This window comes from Porites lutea, chromosome 12 (genome assembly GCF_958299795.1).
Source record: "Porites lutea chromosome 12, jaPorLute2.1, whole genome shotgun sequence".
Lineage (NCBI taxonomy): Eukaryota > Metazoa > Cnidaria > Anthozoa > Scleractinia > Poritidae > Porites > Porites lutea.
In genome coordinates this window covers 19,221,141-19,241,216 of record NC_133212.1, presented here as the reverse complement: position 1 = coordinate 19,241,216, position 20,076 = coordinate 19,221,141, and the positions used below count along the sequence as shown (strand labels likewise).

The following is a 20,076-nucleotide window of genomic DNA, read 5'->3' as shown; positions in this document are numbered from 1 at the left end:
TTACAGTCGCGATGATTTTGTATTTTCGTGTTGATGGCTGAAAAAATATCTTTTTTTTTGTTCTATCTGGCACGATAATCCAGGCTGGTGACTTGAGGCTCTGTTTCATTTGAATAATGATGACACTGACGGCTGCAAAGTCTAGAATTAAAAATCAAACGTCTGGACTTTCTGTTAGTCTTATTGGCAGACATTATTATTTTTTCACCGAAACTGACAGCGATTATTTATTTTCAACACCAATAAAAGAAAATAGCTACAGGCCGATCTATTATTAACAGGATAGTTATCATTTGGGCCTCATTTTAAGCTCCCTTAAAAAAATGAACCAAGGATTAATTCCGAAAACTTGGTATTATCCAAAATGTATTCGACTGATGTTTTGAGAGTCTTCGCCATTATCGGTTACCATGGCAACAGTGTAACTCGTCAAATAGGGATGTATTTTAAAAAGTTAAATGATTAAAACGAGTATAGTAAGAAAATTAAGATTTGATCGAGCCTGAGGCACATTAGAATAGTACGAGACAAATACTCAATCAATCGGGCGCGAAGAACAACACCAAGGCTTGGTTTTCTTCACCTTTCTCAATAGAGATTAGTTGCTTCATGGTGTTATCGAGGAAATACACACCTTCGTGTTCTTATAGTGAGCTCTTATGTTTATTGGAGTCGCGTTGAAGACAAAAGTGCTATAGTATTACTTGCCTGAGACAGCAATAATTCAATAACTTGAGTTTAGCGTCAAAAGCAACAAGAGGTGAACAAGACGTTTAAACTATTAAAAACAGATTTCTGTCTGATAGAATTAGTAATATCTTCCTAAAAATCGCAAAGTAATAATCATTTCTTCTTCACTGTGCGTTTAGAATTTCACGGAAATTTTCGCGCTATAAACCCGCAGGCCTACGGCTTTCTCATCCGTATGATGTCACTCTTCGCTCCAATGATTTTTCTTTTAATTCATGACTTAAACCTATAACTTTTGCAGGAATTCGGCATATTTATCAACCTCTCAGTTTCCGTACCGTAACTGCGGTTTTTTTATTCTTTAAAAATAAGGCTGGTTATTGAAACAAAGTTAAGGGCATGGCCGGTTGTTTAACAAGAACCCGGCTAGTCTTAACATATTGAGACTTCACGTTCGCAAATCGCCCGCGTGTCTTGAAATTTCTCTTGTCTTGCACAGATTTATATTATCCTGTCGGTGAAGAGAAGAAAGAGGAAAAGCTATTAAGGTAGGTTTGATTAGGACTGAGTTCTCTTATACTAGTAGAATTATGTTTATTTACGGCATAACCACTTGCCAGGAAAAGTAGCATGAAACAAAGATCAAATAAATAAGACCCTTTTCCCCACAGTATCTGGTGTAGAACAGGAGTAGAAAGGCATAGTCAGCTATTTTAAATTTTCTGCGGATTGACAGCAAACTTAGTTTTAAAAAAGGAAAGGGACAAAGTATAATATAGTACGCATCTTGAATTAAAAAGTATGATTTTTCGGTTGGGCAGTCAACACGCCTTATAGTGGAATGAATAAAACATTAGTTCACAATATGGACATGCATTTCTCAATTCTTGTAATACAACTCCAATTTTTTCGCTGCCTTAAAAAAGAAATGCAGGGCACACAAATGCTTTTAACACCTGTTTTAGGTGGCACTTTAATAAATATGCAAATGCGCGTTTTTTAAGCAGAGTTTTGTCTTCAGGGTTCATAACGCAATCAGACTCGGTTCTAAAAAATTCAGTTCAAAAGCTAATTTTTAAGTGATTTCAAATTTATAAGTGAATAATGGACTTTGAATGATCCAGAAAGCCGTCACTTTCCGGCCGTGCTGACACCCAACGAGCGAGAAACATAGCCACATTTAAGTGGCCCTGTGTCTACATAAAAAAAAAAAGGTGAACTTGAATTTACTGACAATCAACTGAACACAATGAGTGATCTCGATAGCCTTTCTCTTACTACAGTTAAAAATATATCATCGAAAAATCCAGGGAGTTAACTCTGCTAACTTTTCCTAACAAGGAGCAAAACGCCGTGATAGGAGTTTTGAGTCACGACACCTTTACAATAAGTTTGACTGTCTCCGAAAAAAATGGTAGATGTGTTTTATAAGCGTAATTTAAAGTAGATGTCAATTCTTTTACTTTATTTTTGTTCTAATCTGTTTCTTCATTTTTTACTCCCTTTACTGATATGCCTATAACATTTTCAGGGGGAAACATTCTCTATGAATCTAAAGAAAGGATAATTAAATGATCTTTAAAGTCAATACCCACATTAACTTTTCAGAACTAATTAAAATGGCAAACTATGTGCAGTGAATGAATATATGGTGGAGTCCATAATTCCACCATATAATATGTGATAATATCAAAACATATTTGGTAATACTCTATATTGAACTAATTGCCTGTGAGTTTTTCCGTGTGAAACTGTATAAACATTGCATCTGTAACAGTCAAAGTATACTGAACAATTATTGGGTAAAGTTTTTGTGATATCCGGAATAACCTAGGTCGAGGTAAGTGTTATCAGCCGAGTCGAAGGCCGAGGCTGATAACACCTACCGAGATCTTGGTAATTCAGGATGTCACAAAAACCGAATCTAATAATTGCTTCATTAAACATTGTTTTGAAGAACAGAAGGAAAAACATACCGTGGTAAAGAAACGAATTGACATCATGCATTGTGCGCGCAACCTACAGATTGGTCAGTTATCTCAGGGTGGCAAAGAATGTTACGTGACACGTGATGGGACCCAAATTATCAGGGTGATGCGTGATCAGGTCCAAATTAGTCGCATGAGGCGTGATTTGGCCTAGCAGCGTGATGCGTGATTTACTATTTTCATAACGCGTGACGCGTGATTTTTTCCTTTTGAAATTTCCGTGATGATTAATATCATTTAAACCTAGGAGCAGAGACAAAAATAGATAGTCAGAGGCGGATCTAGGGGGAGGGTGCAGGGGGTGCTCACCCCCCCCCCTCCCTGAGATGACCTGCGTTTTTCTAATACAACTGGTATTCTGCAAAAAAAAAAAAAAATAAAAAAAAACTATGTGGTTTATTGGTGTTGAACTAGAGCAAGAGACGAGTGCACCACTTTCTCATTTCTTCGGATTAAATGATAATAGGATACTTGTTAATGTAGTTAGTATTTATTTTATTTTATTTTTCCGTGATGCTAGTTTTTCCCTCTCCCTAGCTCACCGCTCGACCAAAGGCCTGTTCACAGACTACGTGATGCGCGATAGCTTAAAATAAAATGGGCGTGAGAGATGCGTGATAGGCACTCCCCGCCCCCTTTGCCACCCTGTTATCTGCTAGCAGATAACTAACCTGAGTCAGGCTCTATTTTCGTTTCGCTCCGTAAATAACATTCTAGCGGGACTACGTAAGAGCAAGAGACTATAAAGGGGACAGAGAGGCCATCCCCCATATACACCCTATTCCATAGGTAATTCTTCTCGAGTTATTTTTAACACCACAGATCTCAAGGGGGATTAGACAACAGCCAATCACATAGCGCGAATGTGTTCCGCGTGGATGACCCACGCTGAGAGCCACGCGTCCTTCACGAAATGACGCAGAACAAAATGGGGGAAGACGCGGAGAGCGATTTTGCTATTCCTTTTGTCGACGAAAACGACTACAGCGAGATTTCTGCGAAAGCTGTGTCAGCGAAACCGAAATTAAAAAAGAATCGCCCTTCCTCTCTTGTATAGAGCTAACAGTAGAGCAGGGAAATCCTTAACACACTGAATATTCTCTCAGGATCATTTATAATTTACAGTTTGAAAAGAGCAATTTCTGGTTTGATGTTTATTTTTTTCAGTCTTTATAGCGATTATTCCTACCCACTTACTTTGTCAATTGTAGGCGAACCCTCCTAAAACTGAATTTCAAGGGACCATATTCAAGCTCAGAAAGAGAAATAAAATTTCGTCGTTGCTTATTTACGTCCTCCATAAAACGCGAAATTAGGCATTTTCACGTCGTAGTCGTGCAAAAACGGGAAAGAAATGAACAAAAAAGTGTGTTGCACGTGCGAAGTTGTTGTTTTGCTAATTAAACCTATTGTTTTTTTGAAGTTCTAGTTGTCGTCCGCGTCGTTGGATCTTAAACTCCCTAAATTGTACAAACGACCGGTTTCAATAGACCGGCGAAATTTCTCATTTTATTAAAGCACTGAGGTTACGACAACTTCGAGTTAAACTGATTTCACGGGTTGTCAAAGAGTCCAGCGATTCCTTTTTCCCAGGTGAGCGCCGACTCATTTCGCTTCAATATTCAGGAATGCTCTCGATCTTTTTACGCTTTCATTACCTCTCGCCCGATATGTTTTGCACGGCGTTTGGTCATGCGAAACCTCCACGAAACATCCACGCCTCGCGCGAGGTAACTTTATCCCGATTCTAAAAATAACTCGAGACGAATTACCTATGTAATAGGGTGTATATGGGGGATGCCCTCTCTGTCCCCTTTATAGTCTCTTGGTAAGAGAGAATGTATGAGATCTGCTATAATTGGGCCTGATCTCAGGTTAGTAGCCTGCGTAGCGGCGGTAATGTGTAGTAGTCGAGTGAGATTTGGCGGCGGAGCCGTTTTAATATAGTCGAGTGAGACTTGACGGCGGAGCCGTCACGAGCGGCGAAGCCACGAGAAATACCGCCTCGTCCCTACTCCCTTTTTTTGGAACACGGCTCCGCCGCCAAAACTTTAATCTCGCACCCACACAATACCGCCAGCTACGCAGGCTACAGGTTAGCATATAACCAACTAATCGGTAGGTTGCGCTGATTTCCAAAATTAACTGTGGACTCTTAACCAATGGGGAGACAGATAATTAACAATTAATTAATGAGGCTGAGTATCTTATGAAGAATTATGGAGATCGAGGAGGGTGTTGCCGAGGAGGATAACACCCTTTCGAGATTTCCATAATTCTTCATATGATACGAAAGCCGAATTCAATAATTGTTTTATTATTCATTCAAAATAATTCCTAGTTTAAAAACATAGCTAAAACAAGCTTACCTACATGGATGTTAAGTTTATCTTCGATAGTTTACAAATAGCAGATGTCGCCCTCCGAGTTGTCTTCTTTCTGTTTTTGCTATGTTTTTTGCTATTATTACGCCTAGTTCCAGCTGTAGTTTTTACTCTTGAAACGAGTGAAGTGTCCGCCATTTTTATTTTCACAACCAAAACAACTCAGCCTCGTTCCCACGGTGCCTTAACCTTTAAGAACCCTGCATTTTTGACGTCATTTCCTCGTTAAAGTCAAAATTCTTCTAAATTTGGTCATCAGTGACTGGTTATGGTGAATTATGCGTGTGCTTTTAGCCAATCAGAATTGAAGAAATATTTTGAATGAATAATAATAAGTATTATTATATATTGTACTCATTATCTGTCCTCTCATTGGCTAAGAGCCCTGAGCTAATGTTGAAGATCAGCGCAACCTATCAGATAATTGACTAATCTGTAGGTTGCGCGCGCAATGCATGATTACCAATGACAATATCAATTCAGGTTCCTTGCGACGGTGTTTTTGTCGTTATTTTCTTCAAAACAATGTATAAAACAAATTGTTAGATTCCGTTTTTGTGATATCCTAAATAATCAAGGTCTCGGTGAGTGTTATCAGCCTCGGCCTTCGGCTCGGCTGATAACACTTACCTCGACTTTGTTTATTCCGGATATCACACAGACCTCATCCAATAAATTTACAATTGATAATAGTAAAAGTTATCCGTCTCCATAATTCTTTTTTCCCTTAGCAGCAACGTAAAAACGTGATGATAACAGTGCATCATGAAGCTATTACCTGTAAGCTATTTCGTGTGAAAATGCATAGATTTTTCCACCTGTAACGGTTAATGTGTAATAAAGGCATTACTTGGTATTCGTGTTTAATATTCACAGCTGATTAATCCCATATAAATAGACAACACAAAATTTGCATACTAGTTGTGATTTGAAATGAAAAACAGTGGAGGTTTCCTTTCACCTTTGACTTATATCTTGTCTCGCTCTAGTGAATCATCGCCGTTTAAACGCAAGAAGTTTAAGGGAGAAAATAGCACATTATCAGAAGGTCAGTTTTCTTAGTTCAGTTTTGAAATATGGTCACCTTACAAGACTGTTGACCTGTTTTTAAAAGACAATGGTAACTTCTCCTTCAGAATTTTACACTCCGATCCAATTGCTCTTTCAGACAGGGGAGTGGGGAAACAGACAAACACGGTTTCTTGAGAGGTCTCCGTAAATACAAAACGACGCTCCGAGGTGTTCTGTTATTATTACTATTTATAGCTGAAGTTATATTTTCACTAGGCTAGGTTTCTGTGGCTTAATGATAGCTTTTCAGTGATCGAAAATCTACCGAAGTCGGTACAAGGAACGCAAAGGCAAAAATTGTGCTCTTTGCTATCAGAAAAACGTTCCTTTTTCTTGAATCTCTGCCATAAGCCTATAATGTCCGGAGGGCTAAAAAATTCACTCTGCAGCAAAAGGTAGTCTTAATTAAAAACATTCTTATCACGTATTCACGTAATGATAACATAAATAAGATTTTCAGGCAATATTACTGAATTAAATGAGTTTTTCCTTTTGTTGCTTGATGAATTTTCCATCGTTTCCTGTGCTTTGGCTTATAGCAAATCGAAATAAAGAAGAACATTTTTGGTTACTATGCCAGTTTTAGAAGAGTATTTAAAAGTAAATATCTGCAATTTTCTAATTTCATTAAGCCTTCCTTTACTGTAAATAAAGTAAACTAAGTCAATAGTGGTGTTTTCTAAATAAACTGTCTGCTTATGAAAGGAAATTACATTAAAAAGATAAATAGCACGTCTCGAAACAGCTTGATATGAAATATTACTAATATAACGTTATCAAAAAATATATCTATAGTAACTGCTGCATCTCTCAAAGAATTAATGAATTTTTAATGCACCGCCAGAACGTGACAATCCAACAATGCCTTGACTGTGATAAACCATCCTTGTAAAGAAGTGGAACTATAAATTCTCTTCGGTAGATTTTACGAAACCCTTAACATTGCCTTTAGTAAGATTTTCATTCTATTTCTTGGACTAGCTTACATGTAAATTTTCAAACTGGATAGAATGTTGGCAGGCCGGAGGGTTGGGAAGCTTTAATAACCTATGACTTGCTAAAAACTCCGAAGTATGATATATCATTCTGTAACAATTTAATTTTATGACGTCCGTCATATGCTACAGCCATAAGGAAATAGCGCAGTTAAGCACAATTTACGCCTATCAAACGGTGGCCATTTTTCTCTGTCATCTTGAACTTTATAAAAAATCCAGTTAGTTTATCAAAAAGTGTCGAAATTAAATTTACTTTTTTCATGCTTGATCTATTGCACTTTATCTGGTTCAAAATTGACTTGAATTTGTCGAAACTTGTGAATTTAATTGATCAAAAGTTGTGAATTTAGCCAAAAATTGTATCCTCCAAAGGATGAATTCATCGAACTCTCGGTAAAATTCATACATTACTCTATTGAATTCATCGAAACCTTACATTCGTCGAAGGGCACAATTAATTTAAGGGCTGGGACTAAGGGGTTTACTTGTGGAAAATGATTTACTGGCTATAACTTCGGCATAGATGATCAGTGGCGCTAAATCGAAATTTGGCACATACAAAAAACTCATCGTTCTTTAAAGTTTAAATATTTTGTTATTATTTTTTTTGGTGTCCCCAAATTAGTAAGGGATTCTTTTTTCCCTGGCTAGACGGCTTTGACACTTTAATAAAGTTTCTGTCTATTTCTATCTATCTATCTATCTATCTTAATATAACAGGTGATATGTCACCTAACCTTTTTGCTAAACATCGTAAATAATTGACCAGTTGGTGGCAGCCTTGTCTTCAATTTTAAGTGTTATCTTTTTAACTGCTGATCCTGATCTACGGCAAGATCCCGCTTTCCCTCGCTACTGTTTGTCCAAGTGGTCCTTGCAAGAATTGTTCGTAAAAAAAGAAATAAGGCGATAAAATTTTTCTAATTCATATTAAATATTTCTAACACCCCACGCTTGGAATGACCGTCCATTGCACTTCAATAAAAATTATGAGGAAAAACATCACTTTAAATACCCAAATTTAGTCTTGAATTATTCAAAACTTTAATTTTAAACTTCACGTACATTCATTTCAAACGTGGAAAGTTTGGTAATTTATCCTCTTTCATAAATTTATGCCAATTTGTTTATCTAAACAAAGTAAATTCGCCACCAATTTGCCACTTTCCTTCATTTTCATAATTAAACGTCAAGGCACTCAAGAAAACCTCAAGATTTACTTTTGGAGAAAAATTCATTTTGTTCTATGAGGTCTCCTAGCGAGAGATATTGCCAATCATTCATATGCTCCGAACATACGTTCGACTCAGGCCTTAAACCAAACCCCTTGAGGACTGAATTCGTCGAACTTTTCCATAGACCAGTTTCGGATTCCTTGCGGCCACTGAACAGAAACACTGAAGACTCATTCATACAGGGTTAGCCTCGACCTAAAGTAAAATATTCGCAAATACCGGCGAGAAGGTGCCTGAATTTGTGTTCAAAACAATAGACACAGTTGTACACAGGTCTTCTTCTCACTGGAAGTCCATCACGCCGGAAGTCCCACCAGAATTGGGAGTAAGGTTTCCTCATGGTCGTGACCAACGTCACCAGCAGTCTTGTCAGTAGTTGTTGTTGATCAGTAATGTATGGAAAAAAACCTTGCGAGAATGCGCGGAGAGGCTCATTGCAGCAGCAAATGGCCTTTCTACCACCACCAGTGTCTATAACTTTATTCAAAACACCTAGACAATAGCATCATCGGGAGCACTGATCGACATCTACGACGTGTACGGGCCAGCTATCTTCAATTACTTCAGCGTTAGAAGAATATCGAAGGATTTTTGGTTTCCGACCTCCGGTAGAGCCGCGTACCTGATCGACTGGTTCAAAGAATTTGGTGTTTCGACAAATTCAGGTTCGATGAATAGAAGGTTTCCAGTAATTCAATGGAGTGTTGTATCAAATTAACGAGGATTCCGATGAAGAGGCCATTTTACAGTTGTGTGCTCAGTGCTCTGGCCTTTGAATAGAAGCGAGGCTGGCGGTGACCTTGTTTTGTTACAAACCTTCCTGCCTTTCATGTCCAAATCGTGGTATTCTCATGATAACAAGCCCGTGAACATGATCATTTACTTTTGAAAAACAAGAAGTTTGGAAACAAAAGAAGGTCGCTGCCAGCCTCTTCCTGTTCAAAGGCCAGGGCAGCTGAGCACACAACTGTAAAATGGTTTGTTCAAACCTGTGATGAATCATGAATTCCTTGATATTTCAATGGATTCGATCGAGTATTGTGTAAATTCAGCACAGTATTTGATGAATTTAAAACTTTTAGTAAATACAACGTTTGATAAATTCCAATGTATCGACAAATACGCCATTTTACAGTTATGGATGGAAGCGAGACTGGACTTGACCTTATTTCGATACAAACCTTCCTGTTATATTATTTAAATCAAGTTATTCTTATGCTAACTAGTATTTTTCAAGGACAATTTCTTCCATAACAAAGCAAAGGAGGTTTGTATCAAAACAAGGTCACCGTCAGCCTCACATTAGGGAACTTAACTGGGGCACCCAACGAGGATATAGTTCAAAACCACTCAACATAGCATTGTTGAACGTGTTTTAGTATTTAAACGGTAGATATAGGCATATTTTTATCCCCTAAAAACTTTTCATCTGTTCGGATTTCCTAGCTGAAAGTCTAGTGATCCGAAAATTATAGGGATAAAAACTTACCTTCTCGAAAATTTCAGCCAGGAAAAGGCTCCCGAAAATTCTAGGTGGCCTTTTTTAGGGTCAAAATCCGTTAAAAATGGGTAATTATACCATTTTGTAGATGTTCGAAAATCTTAGGAGAGGCAGGCAAGCAAGAAATTTTACAACAAATGTTCCGAAAATTCTAGATCTCAAATCGTCTTCCGAACAGATATTTTCCGAAAATTGCCGTTGGGTGCCCCTGACTTAAGATAGAGACCACTGTAAAATGGTCTATTCACAAGATTGACGAATTCGGTGTTTTGATGAGGTAAAGTTTCGATAGATCCCACAACCGTTTCGAAGGATTTTGAATATCCGTCTCTAGCATGAAAACGGCCATTGTGTCTTTGTAGCAAAATAATTTAGAAGGCTTCATCGGCGCACCATAAATCTCTTTTTTCCTGAAAAACAGACTTCCTAAGCTTTAAAAAGACGCTAAATATAAATCTGTACGTTGAATATTCGCAGACTTAAATATGATTTTTCGAGGATTCTAAGTTCGCTTATAAGACGACAAAATTTTACCCAAAATGACCTGTGCGCAACTTCGGACAAAAACACGAGCTTCAATATCTCGAAAAATATGCTGGCGCTGAAAAGTGGTGATTTCAAATTCTTTATGCAGTAGAACAGTTTAGTTTACTATTTTCAAGCTAATTTTCGCTTATGCAATCGAATTGAATTCAAACTATTTTTCGTACATCACAGTAATTCATGACATTTCTAAACAAATTGAACAGCGCTCGAGCATAGGAAAAATCTTTGGTCGTTGGCACTTAGCGATTGCCATAACTAGTTATAATGGTTAGAAGAACTGCACTAAAACTAATAAAGTACAAAAAGCGAGCAAGTCAGTGACAAATTATAGCTCTGGCCCGGGTTGTTCAAATGTTAGATATCGCCGGCTTTCCACCAGATAAATTACTATCCAATGGATAAGTCAAGGAAACCAATTGCCTTATCCATTGAGAAAGCGTCCTCCACTTTTCGAACAACTCAGTGGGGCCAGAAGACTTATCAACTCGAAACAAAGCTATTAGATCTTATTAATATTTACTTCCTGCTGGTAAATAAAGATGAATAAAATTCACAAATAATCGATCCTAAATACATAACTGTTATTTGTGACAATATTAGTTATTCAAATTTTAACTTTCATACTTCCAGGTGGCCTTAGAAAAATCGCTAGATGAAATAATTCTCATCCAAGCACTGACTTTCTTGACTAATACAGATCGGACAACTTTGTAAAAGTAAAATTTTAGCTCATAACAAACTGGGCTTATTTGCGTGATATTTTCTGATAACAAAACCAAGAGAACACAATTCGTGATTGGTTCATGCTATTTAAATATCAAAATAATCAGTACTAGAACTTACTCACCGTCAGCTAGCCAATCAGATTATTTTCTACCATGAGTTACAACTGACTATCAAGCTAACTGAAGTTGAATCCGCGTGATCTAAATCAAGGCAAAGCTTAACTCAGAAGAAAAAATTCGCTGCTAAAAGGTAAACAGTTCACTCTATATAAACGTTATGACTTTGCTGTGCAGAGAAAGCCTGTAATTAGAAATTGAATAATTGATTTTAGATGGTTAAATAGCGTGTACGGCTTACGACACTCAGTTATACCTAGTACCGTCTTCTTGTTCTATTTCTATAGTCACTATTTTGACCATCCTTACATTCCTGTCAGACAGATTTTCTTCCATGATTTTTTTTTCTGATTCACGTGTAAAATCTAAGAATAATTTATATACGAGTTCTTATAATTTTAACAGAATGACAAGAAGCAGTTATTACCGTAAGAAGTTGTCGAGCAGACTACTGAAGCTTTTCGTCTTCAACTTCAGCCGTATTTAAATTTGCTGGCCTCCAGTTACGGTAAACAAAGATATTCAAGCTGTATGTCTGATAAATTTGCGCCCTACATTTCAAGAGATGCAGGAAATCATTTTGCAACTTTTATTGAAGATCACGAAGTTTTAATTAACATTGTCAGTGGACCTGTATGCCGAATGCGATGTTGCAACACAGTATGATTACAAAGCAGAGCTAACAAACGCCTCCAAAGCTTTTAAGATCACTAAGTGCAGTGTAAACAGTTAAACGAATTCCAAGTCAATCTTACTATAGCAATAGGCTATTTTACCGATGTCACTGAGCAAATGAAATTATCAATCAATGCTTTTCTTTGAAGCAAAAATACGCTTTCATAGATCGTTTTAACTATACTCAATGGAGTAAAAGTGCGAGGTTTTGCAAACTGAATCCATTGAAAACTCTCGGAAACACGAAAGCCCAGAAATAGCAATGTTTGAAAACAAATGTATGCCGAGAGCAATGTCTGAACCCCAGGCATATATTTCTGGGAAATTACGAAACTTTTATGTATTTTTTATTTGATAAAAAGCATTTACCCCCTTTTTAATTTAATTTTCATTGTTCATTTATCGTTTAAAGTGTCGTGATTTTTTCCGTCCTTATTTTGCAGCTTCAGGGATGATTTTAATAACATTTCTAGTTGTAGAATAACGTTGTGAAATATTATAATACAAACGCCTAGAACGCCTACGCCGCTTTAAAGTCGCGTTACAGCCGGTGTCAAACCGTAAAATTCCAAGAGCTTCGATAAAAGTGAGCTCAACAGAATTTGTCGAAATTGTTGGTTTCAATGAGGTTATTCGAACGTGTTTAATTTGATGCGATGGTAAAGAAACACGAATATCAGTCGGAACACGAGGCTTCATCCTCCCTTGGTCGGAATAAATGATGTTTCATACGGTCGTAAAAAAACAAAGGTCAGAGGGCAGAGTATTTGAGATTGAATAGAAGGTGTAATCGCCTGAATACTCTTCGAAACACTCTTTTTGAGTCATTTGTAATCTCGTCAACAACATATGAAAAGAAAACAAAGAAACTCACAACCTCAGTCAAGGTTTGTATATATATAAAAAAGATTATTGCTACCTGAGATGAAAATCAATCAGAATGAACGGTGGAGACATACAGACTTTTATGCCCGTGAAGCATCAATTTGAGTCTTCAATAACTACTAGAATTTTCATTTTATGAGCATTAATCATTAAAAATAACTTGAAAGCTGTTTTTCATGCACAAAATGATGGTACGTAAAAGGTGAAAATGTGTGTAAACTTTGCACCTTTTTAGAATTAAAAACCGGAAAACTAGGCCCTTTAAGATAATTAATGTACTTTTATAAATAATAGACGAGAGAGGTAATGAAAACATTAAAAACAAATCTAGTTGTTTTTAATGCCACCATCAAGGCTACACCTTTCCTTACTTAAGTTTGTAAAATTGTCCAAACAACTACAACTGAATTGCTGGTAAGAAAATACTTGACGGTAAGCTAGTTAGATGGAAAGACGACAAATCTCAGTGTTAATTACAGTTTGGTTTTATAAGTACAGGATGTTAAACATAGCAACCTATTCACTTTGAACCCGTTAAATGTGTAATTAAGGAAGGTTCTCGAAAGTTGGAATTTAAGGTTTGCTCATTAAAACAAAGGCAACGCTCGCTTTTAATACCTATTTCTTTTCGGTTTTGCTAATGAACTGGTTACCTGATTGAATTTAAAGAAAACAGAAATATAAAAGTTTTTCTTTGCCGTGCAGTCACGGTGACTGCATGTTTTCGTTGAAAGAGACGTTGTTGAACGTGTTTGTTACGGTAAGCTGGAAAAAAAAAATTAAAACGATTTTATTGCGAAAATCTGACCTAAATCGGAAAAATCGAGACACAGCTGCTGATCGCACGCTTGACGCAGCTTGAAAAAACCTATGAGAAAGATATCCCGGATCGGCGATTTACCCAGTTACCGAGCGTAACCGTGGTGCTCAGCTTGTCTTGAACGAAAGAGGCGAATATTTTAGACCTCCTCTCCCCTTGGCTACAAATCAGAAAGGGAAATGGCGCGTTTTGGCGTTTGCGGGGTTTCATTCTTGTTTTCAGGGTAATGGGGGTTTGCTTTTCCATTTTATTTTTTCTAATGATTATAGCCATTGTACAGCCCCAGGATAACCCTATACAGTATGCCTTGTAAACACTTCGCATAAGAAAAGAAGAAATGAAGCTACTGCTACCATCTTGCTTGGATAACCCTCCCTTGTTTTTGAAACAGGACTTAATAGGGTGCTGAATAAGAAAAAGAGTGAAATGATTAATTGAAGCTATTCGATTTTTAACGATAAGCGCCGGAGGGAAACATGCTAAGAGTATTTTGACTGTAAGGATATTATATCTCCGGAGGGTACTTTCAAGCATTCTAGGATTAGAAGAACTTAATCAATTTCAAAAACAAAGCCTATTAATCTTACCCCTTACAAACGCGCAATTCCCTGTTTCAATAGTCATAAGGGACTGTGCAATAATTATCTGGAGGGGGGGGGTTCTAAGATTAATAGGGGGGGCCTGAACTTAAACCAAAACGCAGAGTAGGGGGGGTAAGAGGTAATTTCTTAAACATTTGTAGGGGAGGTTAGAAGTTAAACTGAGAGGTCTGATCTCAATCCATGGACTCAAGATAATGTATATTACATGTAAGCTAATCAAAATCAATTTTTGGAATCTTTTAAGAAATATTAATATTAACAGCTTCAAAACCTTGTACTAAAAATGAACAGTTTATCTCAACAATATTAAACATATATTCAAAAACTTGAGTTAAATCCCGAGTTGGTTTTGAACCAGCACTTCCGCTTCCCCAACGAAGCATTTACAGGAAAGCAAGTCCCTCATGACTCGGCGCAGAACGAGGCAGAACGCACTAATGCTGCAATTGGAGAAGCTCTTACGACAGGAAGTCCGGTCGCCCCACCCAATGACCCTTTTCATGGGCTTCCTACTGCAGAATTGGAAAGAATGTGCTTGAAAGACATAGAACAACACTGCATTGCCTGGGAGGAAGCAGATACTTGGTCAATTGCCAACCAAATTGCACAGCGCATTCATGACGAATCGGGTCCTGGAAAGAATGACTTCCTGATCTCCCTTGCCAGCTACCATCCGGAAAGTCACATCCAGACTCCTGCTTCATCTCTCGAAGTACCTTCTTAAATGGAGGAAGGCTTCTCCACAGCAACGACACAAAATATGCGGGAACGGAGTTTTTTCAAAGCTTCAAAAGATGAAAGATGCCCATGTGAAGCAAGGACAATACTACCTTGAGTACTTGAAGTTTTCATGTGACCCAACCTGCGATGAATGCGAGGAAGAAGGTTGGACAGGTGGCATTCCCATTACACGATCTCCATTGCCAGCCCTTGATCCGTCCTCGCCAGGAAAGTATCTCCCAGTTGATGAACCTCGTTTGGCTCCAAGCGAGGTTGACAGTATCCTTCCTAGTGTACAAGTGAAGAAGATGTTTGTTGAAAAGAAAGTGACCTCTTCTGATAACCAGGCCATACGGCAAGCATGCTTAAAGCTTAACATCGACGAAAGTTCTTGCAGAAGATATCTTCAGCACCTTGAATTCTTGGCTCTAAAAGCAGACAAAAGAAATCTGGAAAGAAACACCATTCCAGAAGATATTTGTTGGGAGAGCAGAGACGATGTTGAAAGACTGACTAACAAGCAACTTCGGCTCTATCTAAGGCAAGAAGGTCTAATAGTATCTGGAAACAAGGCACAATTAGTTGAGCGAATACTTAAGCATGCAGATGGTTCTGTAGCAAGAACATTTGATGAAGACATCGAAGATGATGATGAAAACATGCCCTCCAGTTCTCATGATGATACCTCAAGTGATTCTGAGGAGGAGTCAACCGAGTATGAAGGTGGTTCATCAGGCGACGATTATGTGGAGCGCAGCTTCCAAGTTTTATTTATTGATGATGCAGACATACCAGAAGTAGTGTAAAGGTAAAGAGGGATGTAGAGAGGATCGGAGGTTGGGGAGGGGAGGTTGAAAGTAATCTCCCCTCTAGACGGGGGTGGACAAGAAGTTATTTTAACTTTAATTCAGGGGGGGGTGCAACTTTATTTTAAGGCCTACTTTGCTAATTTTAGAACCCCCCCCTCCAGATAATTATTGCACAGTCCCTAATTTCTAACGTCGTTCGCATCTTCTCATTAAGTTGTATTTACGATATAGGACGCCACTTGCCAGATCTAGCTACCTCTGCCGTTTGCATTTCATTTTACCAAACGTGTCATTTATTAGTTCGAGACACTATGAATGCTGGTCTAAAAAACACTTTTTAATTATTGTCAGGAAAAGTAATGCTAATCTAATTTTTATTCAAAACGGCTACCTTATGGCGCAAGAAATCGATTCAGGTATACATTTTTTTGTCATGATACTAGATGTTACATTTTTACTTTCGGTCGGATTCGTTTTATTTAGTACTTAAAAATTAAAGTTGATATCCATTGTGACAAATACATTTTCAATTGCGCTAAGTCCTCGCTATAGAAACGCAGGGTAAATTTAAGACATTTAACTAGACTGTTTTTATACGTGCAGCCGCAGTAGCCAATAGTGAAACTGCCTGTCAAATCATCACATCTAATTAAATAAAAACGGACCAGTATTATTTCTCAATACGGCACCAGCCTCGTGAAATCTCCTGTATTGTTTGCTGAATGAATTGCGGGGCTCTGAGGAGTTTGAATGATCCACTTCAGTACAGGTTAGTTGAAGGAGCTGTATTACGGAATTTCTCAAAGTTAAAACAATGGAAACTGCCACCAAATCTAGTGAAACCGCATAAAAACAACCATTCAAAACATTAAAAGAAGGCAAAAACAAAAATGGCACGGATGCACAAACTTGAACGGATTGCAATTGTCATGATTGTTGTTCACAAAAACCGTGATCAGTCACAGTTTTTCAAAGTTCATTCGTTTTGTCTACATCGTTTGATAAAATGTTAAGGAGAAGCAGTGATCTTGTCATTGACAAGTAATTTCTTCGCTAACGTTAATTTCCATTGAGAATAAGGACAATTGGCAATTCAAAACCGAACTAGGGAACCGTGACGCAGCCCCTCTAAACTAAAAAAATAAATAAATCGCAGCGACAAGCCAACGCAAACGGCCATCCGTTTCGATCTAAAAATTCACCTTTAGTAACTAATTTGCTTCAAAATTCCAATTAAGCATGTGTCATGATATTTAAATTTAATACCGCGTTAAAGGGTATATCGTTAGTTCCCTCGAGGAATTAAAACTGAAACATCAGTTGCGTTTGATATTGAAAAGTGCGTTGAACGGAAGTGTTCTGCCCTAGAACACTGCAAAGAATAATCACTCAGGCTACTTAAGACATGACTACCTAATTAAATATGCATATTTTGTAAAATGCTATTTAAACCGGTTTGCTTCAATCAGTCATCCTTAAAAGCGAACTACAAATGTGGCTCAATGAAAAAAACGCGTAAAACGTGATTTCAAATAACACGTGACGTTGCTTCATCAGTGACGTCACAAAACACGTTTTCCTAAACGGGGAAGGTTTGCAAACCTTAATCTTAGGAATTTTCACCATTAAAATGTTACATAAACAGTGTAAATCGTAAATTCGCCTTTTATGGTTGGAAAGGTTATTTATCGTATTAGCTATTTATCTAATTAGCAGGTCACGTGACCCTTTTCCCTTTATTTACCGATTCCTGTTTTACGTAAACACACATAAAAGGCGAATTCTTCAGAACCTTTTTAATAGCCTCTGAAGCATACCTAAAAGAACTTGTTGCTCTTTTATTACCTTTTCCCCATTTTAGAGTAAATATTTTGACCGTTAATTCTCAATTAGAAGTCACGTGACGTAAATTTGATCTTATAAAATGTCTCATATTGCTAAGGTCATTAAGCTTCATTAGTAGTCCAATTTTCAGGATCATTGATAGAAGCAAACCGTTCCAAATAGCATTTAATCAAATTAAGCATATTTCATTATATAGTCATGCCTTAAGTGGCCTGAGCATGTCTTGGAATAAATCAAACTGTTTGTTTACCAAAAAAACGTTTTGTTTCCGTTTTTGGATCTAGCCTTCGCGACAGGCGTCGCGGTTAGTTTTTTTTCTTTTTTCATTACAGAGCGCTCGAGGATTACATCGCAATCTTGAAAGTCAATAGTCTTGATCCTCTTCGGGATTTAAGGTTAGGTTCCCGTTCTATACCAAAAAAACATAACCAAACCCAATCTCTCTATTTACTTCTTAGGGTATCAACTTTCAATGTCGAGCAAACAAGATGATTAAGCCTCACAACAGAACAGAGGGCCTACTGGAACCCACAGACGTCATCAGTAACCAAATCCGTTACGTCGTAGCTGGAGTATATGCGCTTTTGACCGTCACAGCCATCAGCCTTAATACACCTGTCCTCGTCACGTTCATAAGAGACAAATCTCTTCGCACGAATTCTAACCGACTGATTTTCAGTATAGCAGTCGGCGATTGGCTTCACGCAGTATTGGCGTTTCCTTTTGGCATTGTCTCCAATGCGTCAGGCAACTGGCGAGTGATGGCCAGTGGAATCTGCAAGTGGTACGCTTTTATCACAACTTTCTTGTCATTTGGCATCATGCTCCATCATGCTACCTTTGCTATTGAACGAGCTATGGTCATAACTTACGCTGTGGAGCCGTCCTCTGTAGCAAAGAATCTCGATTATGCCATTTTCGGACTTTGGTGCTTTGCATTTCTTTGGAGTATCTTTCCGCTGTTTGGCTGGTCATCTTACGCTTCTGAGGGTGGGGGAACGCTTTGCGCCATTCACTGGCAATCGTCCGAACTACCTGCTATCGTTTACATCCTGTGCATTTACGTCTTCTTCTTTTTGGGACCCATTATTGCCATGGTTACATCTTTCTTCTTGATTTACCAAATTGTAAAGAAAATGAGTAAGAATGCGCATGACATGTGGGGAGAGGCAGCTGCCCCTACTCTAGAAGCCGTAGTAGCTGAAGGAAAAACTGCTCGTATGGCGTTTATCATGTCATTTTGTTTCATCTTTGCCTGGACACCATACGCCGTTGTTTCGCTGTACGCCATGATAGCAAAACCAGAGATTATACCGCCATTGGTGGCTATTTTACCCGCTCTATTTGCAAAATCGGCTTCATGTTATAATCCAATTATTTATTTCTTCTTGTTCAAAAAATTCAGAGATAGTCTCAGACAAACAGTCCGGGAATTGTGCGCGCGCTTCATGGGACAAGAAACTACAGGTGCTGCAAATGCCAACGTTGAGCTAATTGTAACTTCGTTATCTACTGACGATACGAACGAAAACAAGAAGACTAAAAGCAGGTTACGAGAAAGCAGCTGCTAATTGCACAAAAGTGGTCACTAGTAGCAAAGATTTGATCGGTGATATAGGTTGTACATAGCCTGCACTGTCCTAATGGTCATTCGTGGAGCCGTCATTTTTAGCTTCAACTGCCATGTTTCACGTTATTTACTCTCTTTTGCATGTCAGTGAACTAAAAAGAGTTGAACAAAACTGAATGCAAGGCTGGCACTACGGCAAAGGGCTGATTTATTATAGACCAATATTTTGGCTAAAAAGAGTTATTTAGCTTTAAGCAGCAAAATAGAGACACATATACAGTTAGTTAGATAGCATTACGCAGCAACAGGAGTGCTTAGAAGTATCGAATGGTGATCTGCGACCATGATGGAAAATTGAGACCTGCCCTCTCCCCTCTAAGTCGCGGATGGGCCGGAAATAGTGAACTTTGGTATTCGCGAAGCTTCATCCAGGATTTTGGGGGACGGAGGTTTTAACTTTACTTTTTATTCCTTCCGGAAGATTGTAATTTTGGTAAACGTCTTTCAGGTTTCCAAAATAATCAAGGTCCTTACTTTGCTCTCTAAAGCGAGTTGGCTGATCCGGGGGGATTTGCAAATACAAATAGCTGGCGTGGTCATTAGAAAATTCCTAAAAAAATCCCTAATAGCTGTTCGGAGGAATCTTTCTTTGTGGGCATGTCTTTAAGTGATTTTTACTTGAGAAGTAAAAAAATCAGTTGAGTAACAAAAAAGTGCCCATAATTTTTCAGCTCTATCTAGCCTGCGTAGCAGGCCCTTGGAAGTAGTGGGAGCAAGAAAGAACGTGTCTCCCTCTCGCGCCCCTGTTCTTTCTGGCGCTCACTACTCCCAAGCGCCTGTTACGCAGGCTAAGCTCGATCAGGAGCCTGTAACCCGGAGAGATTAACTCTCTTGT

The 20,076-nt window shown here is 38.1% G+C and overlaps 1 protein-coding gene across 1 annotated transcript; it reads left to right on the top strand.

The window, feature by feature from the left end:
- Positions 1 to 6,002: 6,002 nt before the first annotated feature.
- LOC140921313 (visual pigment-like receptor peropsin) lies at positions 6,003 to 19,831 on the top strand. The gene is made up of 2 exons (XM_073371307.1): positions 6,003 to 6,110; positions 18,070 to 19,831. The coding sequence occupies exon 2, from the start codon at positions 18,100 to 18,102 to the stop codon at positions 19,180 to 19,182; it is 1,083 nt and encodes a 360-aa protein (XP_073227408.1). The 5' UTR covers positions 6,003 to 6,110; positions 18,070 to 18,099; the 3' UTR covers positions 19,183 to 19,831.
- Positions 19,832 to 20,076: the final 245 nt, after the last annotated feature.

Excerpts from the sequence above, each read along its gene's own strand:
- LOC140921313 (XM_073371307.1), top strand. The coding sequence starts at position 18,100 with ATGATTAAGCCTCACAACAGAACAGAGGGCCTACTGGAACCCACAGAC.